Source organism: Thermobia domestica, chromosome 10, assembly GCF_964235325.1.
Source record: "Thermobia domestica chromosome 10, izTheDome1.hap1.1, whole genome shotgun sequence".
NCBI classification, from domain to species: Eukaryota; Metazoa; Arthropoda; class Insecta; order Zygentoma; family Lepismatidae; genus Thermobia; species Thermobia domestica.
Window position 1 is genome coordinate 89,508,585 of NC_137463.1, and position 15,149 is coordinate 89,523,733.

The following is a 15,149-nucleotide window of genomic DNA, read 5'->3' on the forward strand; positions in this document are numbered from 1 at the left end:
CGCAGATGTTTCCAAATGCAGGACAGGTCACTTTTGGTGTTATGCTACAAAGAGAGGGTGAGATATGTTTTGATTAATTCCTGAATTTATGATCTTATCTAGACCTACCTTACAAATGGGAGGGAGAAAAACATATTTCGTAGCTAATACCATGAGGAAATTACATATAAAACAAATTGTGCTAAACTAATATTTACATGTATTACATACGGTGCTTCTATATTGAATATTTTTATTATATATTATTTATAAAATATAAACTAATCCCTAGGTTTTGTTTAAATTTCTTAAATTTTGAAGAAGATATTTCCATTGAAGTTTTTAAGAAGTTTTAGAGAAGTCAGCTCCACAGAAAGGTACGTGAGAAAGTGAACAAAACCACCATGTAAATACATACTCGATTTATCTTTAAAAAGGCTACGTCTTCCGACGATGCTCACAGAAACAAGCGAGCAGAATATAAAGATTTATAAGGCGTAAACAACATGAAAACCTTAACGTAATGCGTAGGTAACAATTAGTTACCATTAGAGGCGCATACATTAAAGTCTATAATAGTTTTTGCTTCAAAATACACATATTTCCGAAAGTTTAGTACTTTTCAATGGAACCGATGGTGGCCAACAGACAGAATTAACGTAGTACAAATAAATACAAAATAAACGAAGAACTTATTTTTACAGAAGATTTTAACTTACTTGAGATTCTCTGCATCTCGAGTTAGATTTACATTTGCTTGAAGATCTTTCATTGTGTTAATGTCGTTTTCTACTTTAAGACATACAGCCTTCCATAGTTCTCGTGCTACTGATTTCCTGAGATTTTCATTCACAAAATTGTGAATATCTGCTTTCATACTATGAACATAACTACGATTTTCTTTCATTGTATTATTTAACTTGTGGAAAGTTTTCAATTTCTCTGCAAGCTGTTCAATAAAGTTCTGAAATAAACAGAAGAAATATTTAATTAAATAAATAAATGAGGGCGAAAATAAAACTTATATATATATATATATATATATATATATATATATATATATATATATATATATATATATATATATATATATATATATATATATATTACACGACACATAAAACGGCATTGTATCCGATATAAGTGATTAGAAGACATCAGATTTTTATGTAAATGCATATTTTGTTTGCTTACGTGTATCTCTGTTACACTTTGTAAGGGTTTCTAACAACAATAATCCTGCTCGAATTTGAAGTTTTATGGCATATTTCAAAGGTTAGAACTTATATAAGTGCTTAAGAGCATATTTAGTATATTTTATACGTTTTTATTTCAGACATTTGCGTATAGTTAGAAATGGAATAAATCCCGTATTAGTTTTCATTTTCAATGCATTTACATGTTTATGCAACAGAAAGGCTTTCTGCATGGAAGGATAGAAGAATGCCTAGTTTATGGAGGACCAATGACGTTAGCAACCGATCAGTAGAGCAAAGACACTTACAATTGCCAAGACGTTACGAGAAATTTGATGAAGACATTGTAATGTGTCGACATCAAATCGGAAACAAGAAACGCGAGGAATGCTGCTCAGTGAATGCGTAGCTCTAGTTGATGAAGGTATGCATGAGCTCCAGCCAGTGCTAGGTAAATTCGGGCTCTCTGTGAAAAGAAATTGATGGATGTTATTGTCAGAAACCCCGACTAAAAACCAACTGAAGCCATGGGAAAATACCTTCTGGAGTTAAATTTTAACTTGCCAGAAAATATAAACTTACTCCTTTTTAAATATAGTCAAGTAACATCTATTGATGTTAACTGGTCATTTCTGGCTACAGTGTTACAAACTGACACCAAAAAAATGAAACGAAGCATCTTGTGATACATGTAAGGCTAATTACCGGATAGGAGTAAATACTTAAAAACGAAAACTTCTCTCTCTCTCTCTTTTCATATTGTAAATGTGTAGAAAAGTGAGGTTTGTATTATTTTGTGTAAAGCAAATGCATTGTAAAATACAAATGTGAAGAAAAACTAAAGATTGTGTTCTCATATCATTGTGTTAACTTCATCTCATAACTTGTGCGGTTTTTTATTATTATTATTATTATTATTATTATTATTATTATTATTATTATTATTATTATTATTATTAGGAGTATATAAACTGTAACTGGCATAAAAATAAATTCCAAAGAGAAGTCCCTGAAAGGAAAGTACACTTTCAATGTTCCATTTCACCTACAAAACTGTCACCACTCTGCTGCGTGTTAGAAAATGCTCTTTTATTGCATTATTAATATATATTAAGTATATTTTATTAAGTATATATTAAGTATATTTTAACACATTTAACAGCACGTATATTTCACGAATTTTAAGTGCACAAAAATTCGGTGTCTAGTGTTTAGTAATGAAAAAATAAAATTATAATTGCAGCAAACAATAAGATCTTATATGTACGGTAATGCACAGAAATTTCAACAACATTTGTGCCAGTACACTTCACAAAATACCATCAAGTACAATGTTTATGTATATGGAAACATCGTTGTTTCAAAATAGAAATAGAGCGAAATTGTTTCGTGTAGTTATGAATTCTAAAAAGAGGAAAGAAGGCATACAGATCTACTACATTTCAACTGAAGTGCTGAAGTTAGCTTTTTTTTTCTTTTTCTTTCTTTCTTTCTTCAAGAACGCAGGAGAAACAACTGAACTAAGAAGCAGTTCAAAAAGTAATTCGGAAACTACATGAATATGCAAACAACGAGGTTTGGGAAATATTGTAGAGCAGTAATACCCCAAGACGCACCACACAAGTAACATCATTCGCTCTTTTATGTAATTTCAATAAAGTTTCTTGGTATGGTTACTTTCAGAAATATACAACTAGAGACTACTGAAGTATACAATCTGAGGAACTTTCGGCGTCAAAATGCAGCCAGATGATACATAGTGAAATCAACAGTACTCAGCAAGAGTTCACTAAATATATGCTAGAAGGCTCAACTCCTAGCAAATATAGATAACAATATTGTGTAGGTCAACGTTGCAGTGTTTCAATTTTTCAATTATTTTTGCTACGAAATAAATACGAATTATTTCAAGAATATCTACAACGTGACTGATTTGCATATTGAGTATAAAGCTATATACCGAAAAATGGCCCTGGAAATTATCTCCATTTGGAATAATGATAACCTTTTTCTTTCCCTCCTCCTTTTTTCCTGTTGCGACTTGAAAGCGAAGCGTACAACTTGACAGCCTAGAGCTTGATTTCGTTAACAGCTAGAAAATGGGAATCTACGAAATTCATAAATAACTAGTCACTCAGTTCGTTAGTATTTGTACTACCATATACTTTAAATATGAACGTCTGAGAGAATTTTGTGCTTTTGTATTTTAGGAAACATTACTCACTTTTTTTCCTCTTCCTTCTGATAAAGTTGGTACTTTTGATAATTTCTTGAAGTTGATTGTTTACTAGCCTTTGGTAGTATTCTTGTTTGGCAACAAACGCTCTTTGAGGTCTAATGGAACTGGGCATTACTTAAACTGATGGTTCTGTACTCTATCCAACTGCATTTTGGAACCTGTTTATTTAACTATCTCAAGCACCTCAAATAATAATCTATTGTATTGTATGTAAATATTTTTTTAATCAACATAATACATCCTCTACCTGTATTTTTCTTAGTGAGTTTAAGATTATTATTCTTATGTATACATTATATTATTCTGTAAGCTGTTCAAAATAAACTCTATTATGTTTAAACCAACTTTGTTATGCATACTATATCCCAATCTGTGCAATACTTTGTCAGTAAAAACTGATTCTTTACAAATTAAACCACTTACATCCTGGTGATAGACTAAAACTGATTTATCAAATTGGATGCTTACTATGTTTGTTTCATTAATTTATTCAGAGCTCACACAATATCCTCCCTAAGTTTACCACAGAACTCAGTAAAAATCACTCCTTCAGGGTACACATTATCATCAAAGTTGTTTTCGCGACAGACATAAGCGACGAACATTTTATTATTTTAATGTTGACACTGTCTTTAATAAAATATGTTAATTTTTCGCATGTAACAGTAGGATCAAGCTCTATGACAAAACTGCTTTTGTTTGTACTTTCTTGCTAACTTTTGATTTATTGCTCACCTTTTCCCCTTATGCTAGAGGCAACCTATTTGTTAGCTTCACGTAACATTGTGTTGTCTTGTGATAAAATACTTCCTATTACGAACCTTCGATTTTTGCACAACTTGCCATTCCTTGTCTTTGTCTTACTACGAGGAACTAACCTTGCATCACTAATTTGCACACTAATCCTGTTGTGAGGTTGTTGCACTTATGTTGAGTTCAGCTGTGTCTTCTTTACTATTTCAGCATTGTTATATTGCTGGTTTTTCTCTAACAATTGAACTAACTTTAAGTTTGTTTGTTTAAGAGAAATCACCGCAGACTCTAATGACTCAAGCTTCACTGACAGTTTGTAAAGTCATACGCAGATTTATCGTATATCCGACATAACACTACAACTTACTGCAACCTTCATTTTCATTCCCTGTTTTGGGATCACGAATTGAGCTATTTTCCACTTCCTCTTCACTACATGATTTAATTAAGAATTGTCGTTGTTAATTACATCTATCTTAATATTCCTCTTAGTAGTTAGGGTTACTAGTGTGTCGTCACGATTTCTGATACAATCCTGGCATTTATATGCAGGAACACTTTTCATCATATAAATCTCATATTCAACACGTCCAAATTTCAGACAATTTTTACCATGAAATCTCTTCTTAGATACACTACAAGATAATATCTATAGTTTGCTAAAAATTGGTTTCTGCATAAAGCACATGAACCCTCAGCCGGCGCCATCTTGGTACTACTACGGGTGTCCAATATACAATGCAACCCGGAGTTTGGGATAGTAGAACTTTTGAACCTGAAGCGATACACAAATAATGGTTATACCAAAATGAAGCTTTGTTCATGCACACATTTTTAAACTAGGAAGCAACAATTAAAATACACTAGGGACCACACAGTGTTGCCAGATGTAACCGGTTTTTTTTTTTTGCAAAACATGTAAATTGACTCATAACTCCATAAGTATGGATGTTCTGTCGTTAATTTTTAGTTTATTTAGTTGGAGTAGCATGGAAACTATGGAGCAGAAAAAATATTTTTTTTTTATTTCCACCGAAAACTAATCGGATGAGGCCTCTGTAAGGGGGAACTAGGGAAATCGTAGTTTTCATAAATTAACACCCTGAATTGGCAACATTGCTGATGTTTCAGTGCATCAAAAGGTATATTAAGGATCTCTTTACATTATGCAATTCCTGAAAACAATGAAAACGAAACTTTGAAATTATCATGATAAAACTTATACATCTTACATGCACCCGGCAACACTGCTACTACCACGCAATGAATTATCAGCTCTACAGCATATGCTGGAAGTGCCCCCTGTTTTGATTCAAACACTGGTTCACACGTTTCACCATGTTGGCAGCAACTATACGAAGAGTAGAAGTGTTAATGTTCTCAATGGCACTGCGAATGTTCGTTTCCAGTTCTTGTATAGTTCGAGGATTTTTCTTGTATAACTTTGCTTTAAGTAGCCTTATAGAAATGAATAGCAGTGTTGTTGGGTGCATGTAAGTAAGTTTTATCATGATAATTTCAAAGTGTCTTTTTCGTTGTTTTCAGGAATTGCATAATGTAGACAGATTCTTAACATACCTTTTGATTGCCAATTGAGAGCGTTAAGGTTAGTGTAAAGGAACAAGTTTTGCCGATAGATGTCACTACAGTTTTCGTATCTCTCCCATGTATTTTTTACCTTCGACGAAAATTTATAAATTTTTATTTTTTATTTTATTTTTTTTTTTTTTTTTACAAATTTCAACGTAGAGACTTCAAATTTTTAGAGAAGGAAATTCATAACCTATTAAAGGGAACAATCCGTGCCAATTTATTATTTAGAATTTTCTTGATTGTTGAAACAGTTCCATTGTTAAAGGTTTGGATATCCATTTCAACAATCAAGCCATTTCAACAATGAAGAAAATTCTAAATAAAAAATCGGCATGGATTATTGCCTTCGATAGATTATGAAGTTACTTTTCTAAAACTTTGAAGTCTGTAGGTTGAAATTTGTAACAGAAATCGTGAATTTTCGTGAAAGGTAAAAATACATGGAAGAGATACGAAGATTGTACTGCCATCTATCTACAAAACTTGTCCCTTTAAACCAACCTTAATTTATGAAAACTACGATTTCCCCAGTTCTCCCTTACAGAGGCCTCATCCGATTAGTTATCGGTGGAAATGAAAAATTCTTTTTTTTTCTTCTTTCTTCTCTATAGTTTCCAAGCTACTACAACTAAACAAACTCAAAATTAACGACAGAACATCTATACGTATGAGTTATGAGGCTATTTACATGTTTTGCAAAATCATTGATTTACACCTTTGGCTACATCTGGAAACACTATGTGGTTCCTAGTGTACTTCAATCGTTGCTTCCTAGTTTAAAAATATGTGCATGAACAAAGCTTCATTTTGGTATAACCATTATTTGTGTATCGCCTGAGGTTCAAAAGTTCTACTATTCCAAACTCTGAGTTGCATTATATATTGGACACCCTGTACCATAGATGTTCATTTTACTCCCTCAGTCACCCTCGCCTTCGCAGTGGCAGTTGACCCTCGCCCTCGCGAAGGGAATTGTCCATCACCCACGCCCTCGTGCTGCAAACTTGCCCTCGCGAAGGAAGTTGTCCATCGCCCTCGCAGTGAAAGTTGTCCATCGCTTTCGTTCACCCTCGCCCTCGCGAGGGTGGTTGTCCATCACCCTCATACTGGAAATTTCTCCTCGCCCTCGCGCACCCTCGCAGTGGCAGTTGGATCTCGTCCTCGTTCACCCTCGCCTCGCGATGTGAGTTGTCCATCGCCCTCACCCTCGTGCTGGAAACTCGTCCTTGCCCCGGCTTACCCTTGCAAAGGTAGTTGGCCTTGGCCCTCGTTCACCCTCGCCAAGGGAGTTTTCCATGGCCCTTGCTCTCCATCGCCCTCATATCATTGAGGGTGAGGAAGCCCTCACGAGGTCCCACGAAAAAGCCTTCGAAACTTCGACGGAATTCAACATTTTTTTTCTTTCTGGGACCAAATGGGTTAAATTGTTCAGGAGCAAAGTCATCAGGCGTCAGAAAACGATCTTAAAATCCAGACCGGAAACCACCTATAAACTTAAGAACTTGTAAGCAAATACAAATACTTTATTTTGTGAAAATGCTAAAACCTTCAGATGCTATAAAATTCATTAAAAAAAAGTTTAAGCACACGTGTCAACTAATAGTATTACTCACCAGGTAATCTGCTTCCTTTGTGTGTTTATCTTTTAAAGGATTTTGGGTTGGATTTGACAGAGAGAGCGCTTGTAACTTGACGACTGGAAGAAGTTCTTTATATGTGGAATGTAATTCTTTACATTTATCAATATCTTGCTTTGTTTTCTTATTTTTCAACTCTATTAATGCTAACTTTTTTTCATCTGCATCCAAAGGACATATCAGCTTTTGACATTTGCTATCTGAAATAGAAATACGGATAATCCATATGAAAACTTCAAATTGAACCAAACATACTGACTCCATACCTAATGGATAATGTAATTACCTTTATGACAATGGGCAAATGAAAATCACTATGTTTGTGACTCTAAATCTTCTGACATACGCGCCTTTGACGCAGGAGACCCGGGTTCGATTCCCGGCGGGAGCTCATGTGGTTCGGATTCCACGTTAATCAGTAGGTCCACGTCTCATATAGCCTCGCTGCTGAACGGGACGTAAAACTCAAAATCAATCCATCAATCAATCTAAATCTTCTGAACCGCCCGACCGATCTCAATCAAATTTGTAACATGGATGAGGTTCGAGGCTGGGCTGGTTTTAGGCTATTCACTTTGATGGTAGAACTGAGGGCCGGGGGAGGGGTATAAACAAATAAATAAAACTTAATAACTCCTGAACCAGTCGACCGATCTTGATCAAATTTCCCTTATATGAGATTCAGGTCTTTGATCGTTTCTATGATTTAAATTTGACGGAGTAACGTAGGGGAGAAGGAGGGGGAGATATATAAAAATCAATTTATATAAGACTTGAACTATCTGACCAATCTCAATCAAAATTTCAAGATTCATGAGGTTCGGATCTGGAAACATTTTTGTAATTTCACTTTAACGGTAGATTCTAGAGGAGGGGGAGGGAGACGTATACATAAAAACTAATAAAACCTAATAAGTTTTGAACCACCAAAACAATCTCGATAAAATTTTCAACATATATGAGGGTCGGACCTTGGGTGTTTTTATCGTTTCACTTTGACGAGCCAATCTAGGGAAGGGGGAGGGGGAGATATATGTGGAAAAAAAAAATTAAATTAAAATGACTGCCTTTGTGACTTCATCACCCTTGAACCACTCGAACGATCTCAATCAAATTTTCAACATACATGAGTTTAAGGGCAGGGATTACTTTAGGCTATTCACTGACGACGCAACGTAGGGGAGGGGAGAGAAATTTAAAAATGATCAAAAATGACCGATATTAGTGTTGGATCCATACTTTTCGGGGTCGATGAGAGAAACAGTGACACTTCTGATGCTGTTTCAATCAAAGTTCAACCCTGATAGTTGGGGAGGGGGAGGGTACAACGTAGGGGAGGGGGATAAACATTTAAAAATGATGGAAATTACTAATATTAGCGTCGGATCCAGTTTTAGGAGTAGCTGAGATTAACAGTGGCAATACTGATGCCGTGTGCCACAACACGGAGGATGGGGAGCTATATATACCGTAGGGAAGAGGGAGGGGGAGAGAAATTTAAAAATGATCAAAAATGACCGATATTAGTGTTGAATCCATAGTTTTCGAGGTCGATGAGAGAAACAGTGACACTTCTGATGCTGTTTCGAACCAAGTTCAGCCCTAATCGTTGGGGAGGGGGATAAACATTTAAAAATGATGGAAAATGACTAATATTAGTGTCGAATCAATAGTTTTCGGGATCATTTAGAAAAACAGTGACATTTCCGATCCGGTTTAAATCCAAAATCAGCATCGCCACTTGGGGGAAGGGGATATATATATAAATGATCGAAAATGACCACTATCAGTTTTCTGGGTCGCTTAAATTCAAATTCAACGCGTAGCTTGGGGGAGGGGAAGGAAGAGATATTTAAAAATGATCGAAAATGACCGGTATTAATGCAGAATCCACATTTTGGGGGTTCGCCAAGATGAACGGTGACACTTCCGATGCCATGGCCAGCAACATGGGAAGGAGAATGTTGATTAAAAATGACCAATATTAGTGTCGAATCCCTGGTTTTCGGGGTCGCCAAGATGATCAATGATCTTTCCGATGCTGCTTAAATCGATGCCAATAAAAACGAAAACAGCATATTTCACGGATACTAATCACGTACCATAAGGAGTTGTGCATTTAAATTTTCATTTCAACCCAGCGAAGCGGGTAATATATGCTAGTATGTTTATATATTTTTAAGCTTCTAGTAAGTTCATCCTCTCTGAACTGTCGAACCTTTTATCAAGGGATCTTGAGGTTTTAGTAAGAGGAAACAGAGAGCTACATATTTAAAAATAATGTGTACATATATTTGCAAACTCGAAGTGAGTTCTTTTAATTCTTATTGTGTTTTCTATTAATGTAATTTGAGCTCACAAACACCACTATGTCACACGTAAGTAATTTGAAATATACAGTTGAAACAAAGGAATTCTGAAGTAAGAGCAGAAACAAAATAGTAAACAATCACAACATATAAAAAGAACACTATAAGCTATTTCACTAAACTGCTTTCTCAGATAGGAAGAAAAGAGAACCGATGAACCTGAATTCCAACACGACATCCACCCGTACGCTTTACAGTTCTTTTTCTCTGTTCTTTAATTTTGATTTTCTTTTCTCTATTTCCTGCCCTTCATATCTGATAAAATATTTTAGCGAAAGTACTAATAGTGTATTTTCTTTTTCGTACTGTGATTACGTGTTCAACATTTCCTAATAATTTTTAAGCATACCTGCCTTGAGCAGTTTGAACCCGCGACAGACGGACCTTGTAATTGGCCTTAGATACCTCGATCATGTCAGCCGACCTCTTCACTTATTTTGAACTACTTCAAATACTGATTAGTTGATTTGGAGTTTATCGACCTTTCAGCACCGAGGCTATATAAAGACGTGAACCTACAGCTTCACGTGGGATCCGAACCATGAGGTCCCACTGCGAATCAAACCCAGATCTTCCGCGTCAAAGGTGATTACACTACTTCTAAAACTGCGTATCATGTGAAATATTTCTCTAAATAGACCGTGGAATAATAGCATTAATATATTATTATGTATATGGAATGGCTCATTTAATAATAGTAAACTTAAATGCTCCTAACGAAATAGTACCTGTTGCTAACTAAATAAAAACGAATTTTCGATTAGATCAGGGGATGCCAACTCATGTCACGCTCAAAGCCGTTACGAATATTTTACTTTTGAAAAAGGGTTGTTATTGATGAATAGCGATAGTCAACACGAAATGGCAAAAATAATCAGAAACAGAAAATTTATATAATGAAGTAGAGGTCGATACATAATATTGGAATGATAAGAGGAGCCGCAGTGCCTCAGTGGTAGATAGAGATGCAAAAAAGCCGGCTTTTTTGAATCGATGGTTTTTTTCACATAAAAAGCCGGCTTTTTTGGGAAAAAAAACGAGAATTTTGGAAATTTTGGCTTTTTTCAACTTCATGATTTTTCTATCTAAATAGCTTTCTTATAGTATATTCTATAGTTAGATAAAAATTCCATGACCTGAATGTGATATTTCGCTCTGAAATTCACCATCAAGATGGATGGAGCACATGTTTTACGAATTAAAGCTAACATGAAGAATGTAGTATTTGAGGGTAATTTTAGAGGCTATTTAACTTTATTTTAACTTTTGAGTTATCAATATCTTTTTTCTTCTCTAGTTTGTCATCCGTGTTTCATTTCTAAGAGCTTTTAGTACTCTAGCTTCTAGCGCAAAAGTTAAACTTGCCCGTTTTTCTATTTATCCGTCAAAGCGTACGTTTTTCAATATATCCGTCAAACCGTACTTCCACATTTCTGTTATACTGTAGCTGTGAAGTGATTTAGCAATAATTTTCCGGACACAACCTTGAATACCAATTTATACAAATAATCAGTAGCGGATTTAGAAAAGTACTTTAGGAGGGTTTTTTCTGATTGTTTCGTTTCCTAAAAAGTCCTAATTTTATTTGGGAAGTGCTTGAAGTTTATGAGTACAGGCATAACTAATATTTCGTTTCGTTTATATGTTTAGCAATAATCTTCCGGATACAACTTTAAAAATCATTTTATACTGAGAATCAGTGGCGGATTTAGAAAAGTATTTTGGGAAGGGTTTCTTACTAATGTTTAGTTTTTTTAAACATTCGTAATTTTTATTTGACGGGAGCTTAAAGTTTATGAGTAAAGGCATAAATAATAGATATTTCGTTTGTTGCAGACATTCCGTAACTTTGGGGAACGGGCTTCAGTCCGAAAGACCGCCCCCCTAACCTTCGCAAAACCGTCACTGCTGGTAATTAGTAATAATAACGATTTAAAAACAATAAAAAAGGAAGTCGCCCAACTCACAGTACACGCACTATTTCTACATTCACAGATGGAATGAAGAAAAGCTTTGTCAGAATGGTTGAATCCCGGACTTCCCGATAGAAGCGCAAAAGCTAATCACTCAGTCATGTTTGTTGTGCAGTTGTATTTAGCTTAACTTAAATATATTCCGTAGTCTTTTTTTTTGGGTAGGGGGAGTCCGTAATGATATGTTGAATCCCTCTTGTTAAAAATTCAGAAAACTTGAGGATTGGGTAAACTGTGATGGTGGTTCTATAAAACTTAACCGTAGAATTTCAAGAATATACAGAACCAAAAGCTCTAGATGTGCAGCCTTTAAGTGTATCATATAAATCTAAGTATTTCTCTTATGTTTTATTTTAATTTTATTTTGTTTCAAAAAGAGGGCATGGAATATTTTGAAGTAAAAATACTACATACTATTTTGCTAGTTATTTGTGTATTCTTTAAAAAGAAGTGTTTACTTTTAGGGCTGGCTGATTTACACCAACATTTTTTTTTTAATAACTGGTTTAAACCACAAAAATAAAAAGAATGAAAAATGCGAATCGTGTGAACTTCATGGTAACGTTTCCAGATATCAAACTACCTGCAATAGTTTTATTTCCCTTTCACCTTTTAATCAAGGTGTCCCATGTTCAATTCTCGGTCGAACCACAATCCTTCTTTCATGCGTAACCCAAGTAGCGGTTCGGATGTCAGTTTAAGCGAAAGTCTTCTCCTTGATAACCTCGGTATTTCGTAAGGATGTTAAGCCTAAATATACGAAACAAACCAAATTCTATATTTCTACATGCCTAAATGCGTGTTGTTTTATAAAGAAGCCAATATTGCTTAAATATATTGATAGAAATTGGCAAAATTTATCGATTGCCTACTTAGCTTCCAACATTAGCTTGGATTGGACTTTCAATGATATCTACGTACCGGTACTAAATTTGTAATTTAATACCTCAGTTTTAGCGTACTGATTATGGTACGTTGACCTTTAAATTTTACATGCAAAGGAATAACAGGATTTTCCCGTTATTGTCTTACATTACAAGTAATGACGGGATTTTCCCAATGGCTAGGGCGGAAGATTCTCAACTTAAGAAATTTACTGACCGCACTTCTTTAAGCTTATGGGGGTTCTTCCAGCATAACCCCGCTGTTGCATAATAACATCAAGGCGAAACAAACTTAGGCTATTTCTGTGAATATGTAATATAAATACATAAAGCAAAAATCTAAGTCAAAAAAGCCTGGTTTAAACCAAAAAAGCCTGGTTTAAACATCCCCCAAAAAACGGGTTTTTGGCATTTTCAAAAACAACCACGGTTCTTGCCAACTCTGCTTACTTTTGTATATAGGAGGTTAAAAAATTCTTATTATATACATTGGTTAATCCTGTGGAATTCATAATGTAAATATGTTGAAGAAAAATTGTTTGAAATATTTTTTCGAAATTCATAGTTTATTTTCGATGTTTTATATTACTATCAGCATCAACCACTAATTAAATGATTTTTTGTGTTATAGAGAAGCGATACAAAGTCTGTTTTATCAATTTAAAGCAGTATTTTGAAAAAAGTCCAAAATTTCCGAAGCAAAAAAGCAAAGCAGAAAAAACCGAGTTTTTTTCCCAAAAAAGCCGGTTTTTTTCCGAGCCCTTGCATCTCTAGTGGTAGAGCGTTCACCTCTGGTGCATGGGGTCCTTGGTTCGATGCTAGCTCACGCCAAGTGAACTTTGTGGTGGACAAACACCGTGTGTAGGTTTTCTCGGAGTTCTCCCGTTTCCTCCCACTTTCTTCATTCCACCATTTCATTCATTTCTCATCATCACAGTCTCCTTTAGCCTAGTCGGCATAAACGTGGGACGTAAAACTGAAAGATTTCATTTCAGTTTCATTTTTGGAATGATAAGACCGAACATGTACTACAGATTTACCACTTCTGGATCAGATGCAAACGTTCAAAAATCACAAAACTTTAAAGCACTATTATCTAAAACTAAACACAACACACTTAGCAAGATTATGTGATAAAAATACATATATATATATATATATATATAAAAAAACAACAACAACATGAACATGTAACAGTTTCAACATACTACCATTCCTAGAAGTTAGAAGAAGTAAAAGTCTGATGAAGACACAGCTAATATGTTGAAACTGTTACATATTCGTATTTTTTTAAATATATTTTTTTTATCACATAACCTGCGTCCGCAAACTGCGCGGATTATTAACTCAATTTAACAGGAAAAATCCTGACCGAGAAGTACCGTAACCACACAACGCAAATAGAAAGTCCATATCTTCATTTCTTCTATCTCTGACCGTGAGGGCTACACTGCGCAACAAAGCACGGATTATTGTTATTATCCACACACTTCCATCAGTTTCAATAAGTGGCCGAAATCTCAACGCGTTAACTCTGAAAACTGGACACTATTGTAGTTGAGACTGATACACTTGACAATTTAAGTCTCTCTAGGTCCATGTCTTCTTCACAAGGTGCGCTGAATTAGAGCCAGAGATAGGACGGCTACACTATACTGCTTTCTTAAAAAAGATTCAAGAGACGGCTCCTGCCTATACTTAAGACTGAACTTTCAAATCGATTACGGAAATAACTATAAATAAGTAGTGCTTTAGTAGTTTTTAAATACTTCATGTGAAGTATTTATTTTAAATCTAAAAAAACAAGATCTCCTCGTAAACAAGCTATATTTATCTGTCTACGTACACATGCACACCATTTTACCTTTATCAACAATTTGCTGTCTTAATCTTTCAATATGTTCCTTGCGTTGAGCTATCTTCATTTTTACACTTTCCAATCTGGAGAGGTTATTCTGATATGTAGTAAGCACATTGATTTGAGATCCTGCATTGTTCTGAAAGCAATATATAAGAAAAGAAAATCATTATTTTGCACTACTGTAAACCAAAAAAGTTTATGAATAATATACAAATATTTTAAATGGAAAGTTCAAATACCGAATTTGATGTCTCGAGCCTTAAGAGATTCGGAGATATGGACATCTTATAATAATTGCAATCTCCATCCTTTTTTCTCTTCTCCTAATTGAAATATCAAAAAAACGGTAAAACACGTATTTAATTATTTTAAGTGAGAAGTCCAATTATCAAATTTAATGTCTTCAACGTTAAGAGACTCGAAAAATTTGGACATTGTATTGTAATTGCCACCATCATTCTCCCTTGAATTTCTAAAAATTCTTCCTTAGTGGTACCTTACATCTCTATGCAATGTCTATATATTTCAAACTTAAAGCTTGAGTAGTTTGGCTTGGGGGATAATAAGTCAGTCAGCCAGTCAGTCAGGATTACTTCTTTTATATATAGAAGTTATAAGATGTTTCATCACTGAACATCCAAGCCAAGTTTTTGTTTTAAAATTCT

The 15,149-nt window shown here is 34.7% G+C and overlaps 1 protein-coding gene across 1 annotated transcript in view; it reads right to left on the bottom strand.

Annotated features, from left to right (window-relative positions):
• LOC145662544 (uncharacterized) overlaps window positions 1–15,149 on the bottom strand; it is a 96,303-nt gene that overhangs the window by 56,583 nt on the left and 24,571 nt on the right. The window contains exons 4-6 of the mRNA XM_081728220.1: window positions 14,488–14,620; window positions 7,374–7,597; window positions 699–943 (exon numbers count right to left, since the gene is read on the bottom strand). Coding sequence (XP_081584346.1) covers window positions 699–943; window positions 7,374–7,597; window positions 14,488–14,620 — 602 coding nt within the window. The remainder of the gene's footprint in view (window positions 1–698; window positions 944–7,373; window positions 7,598–14,487; window positions 14,621–15,149) is intronic.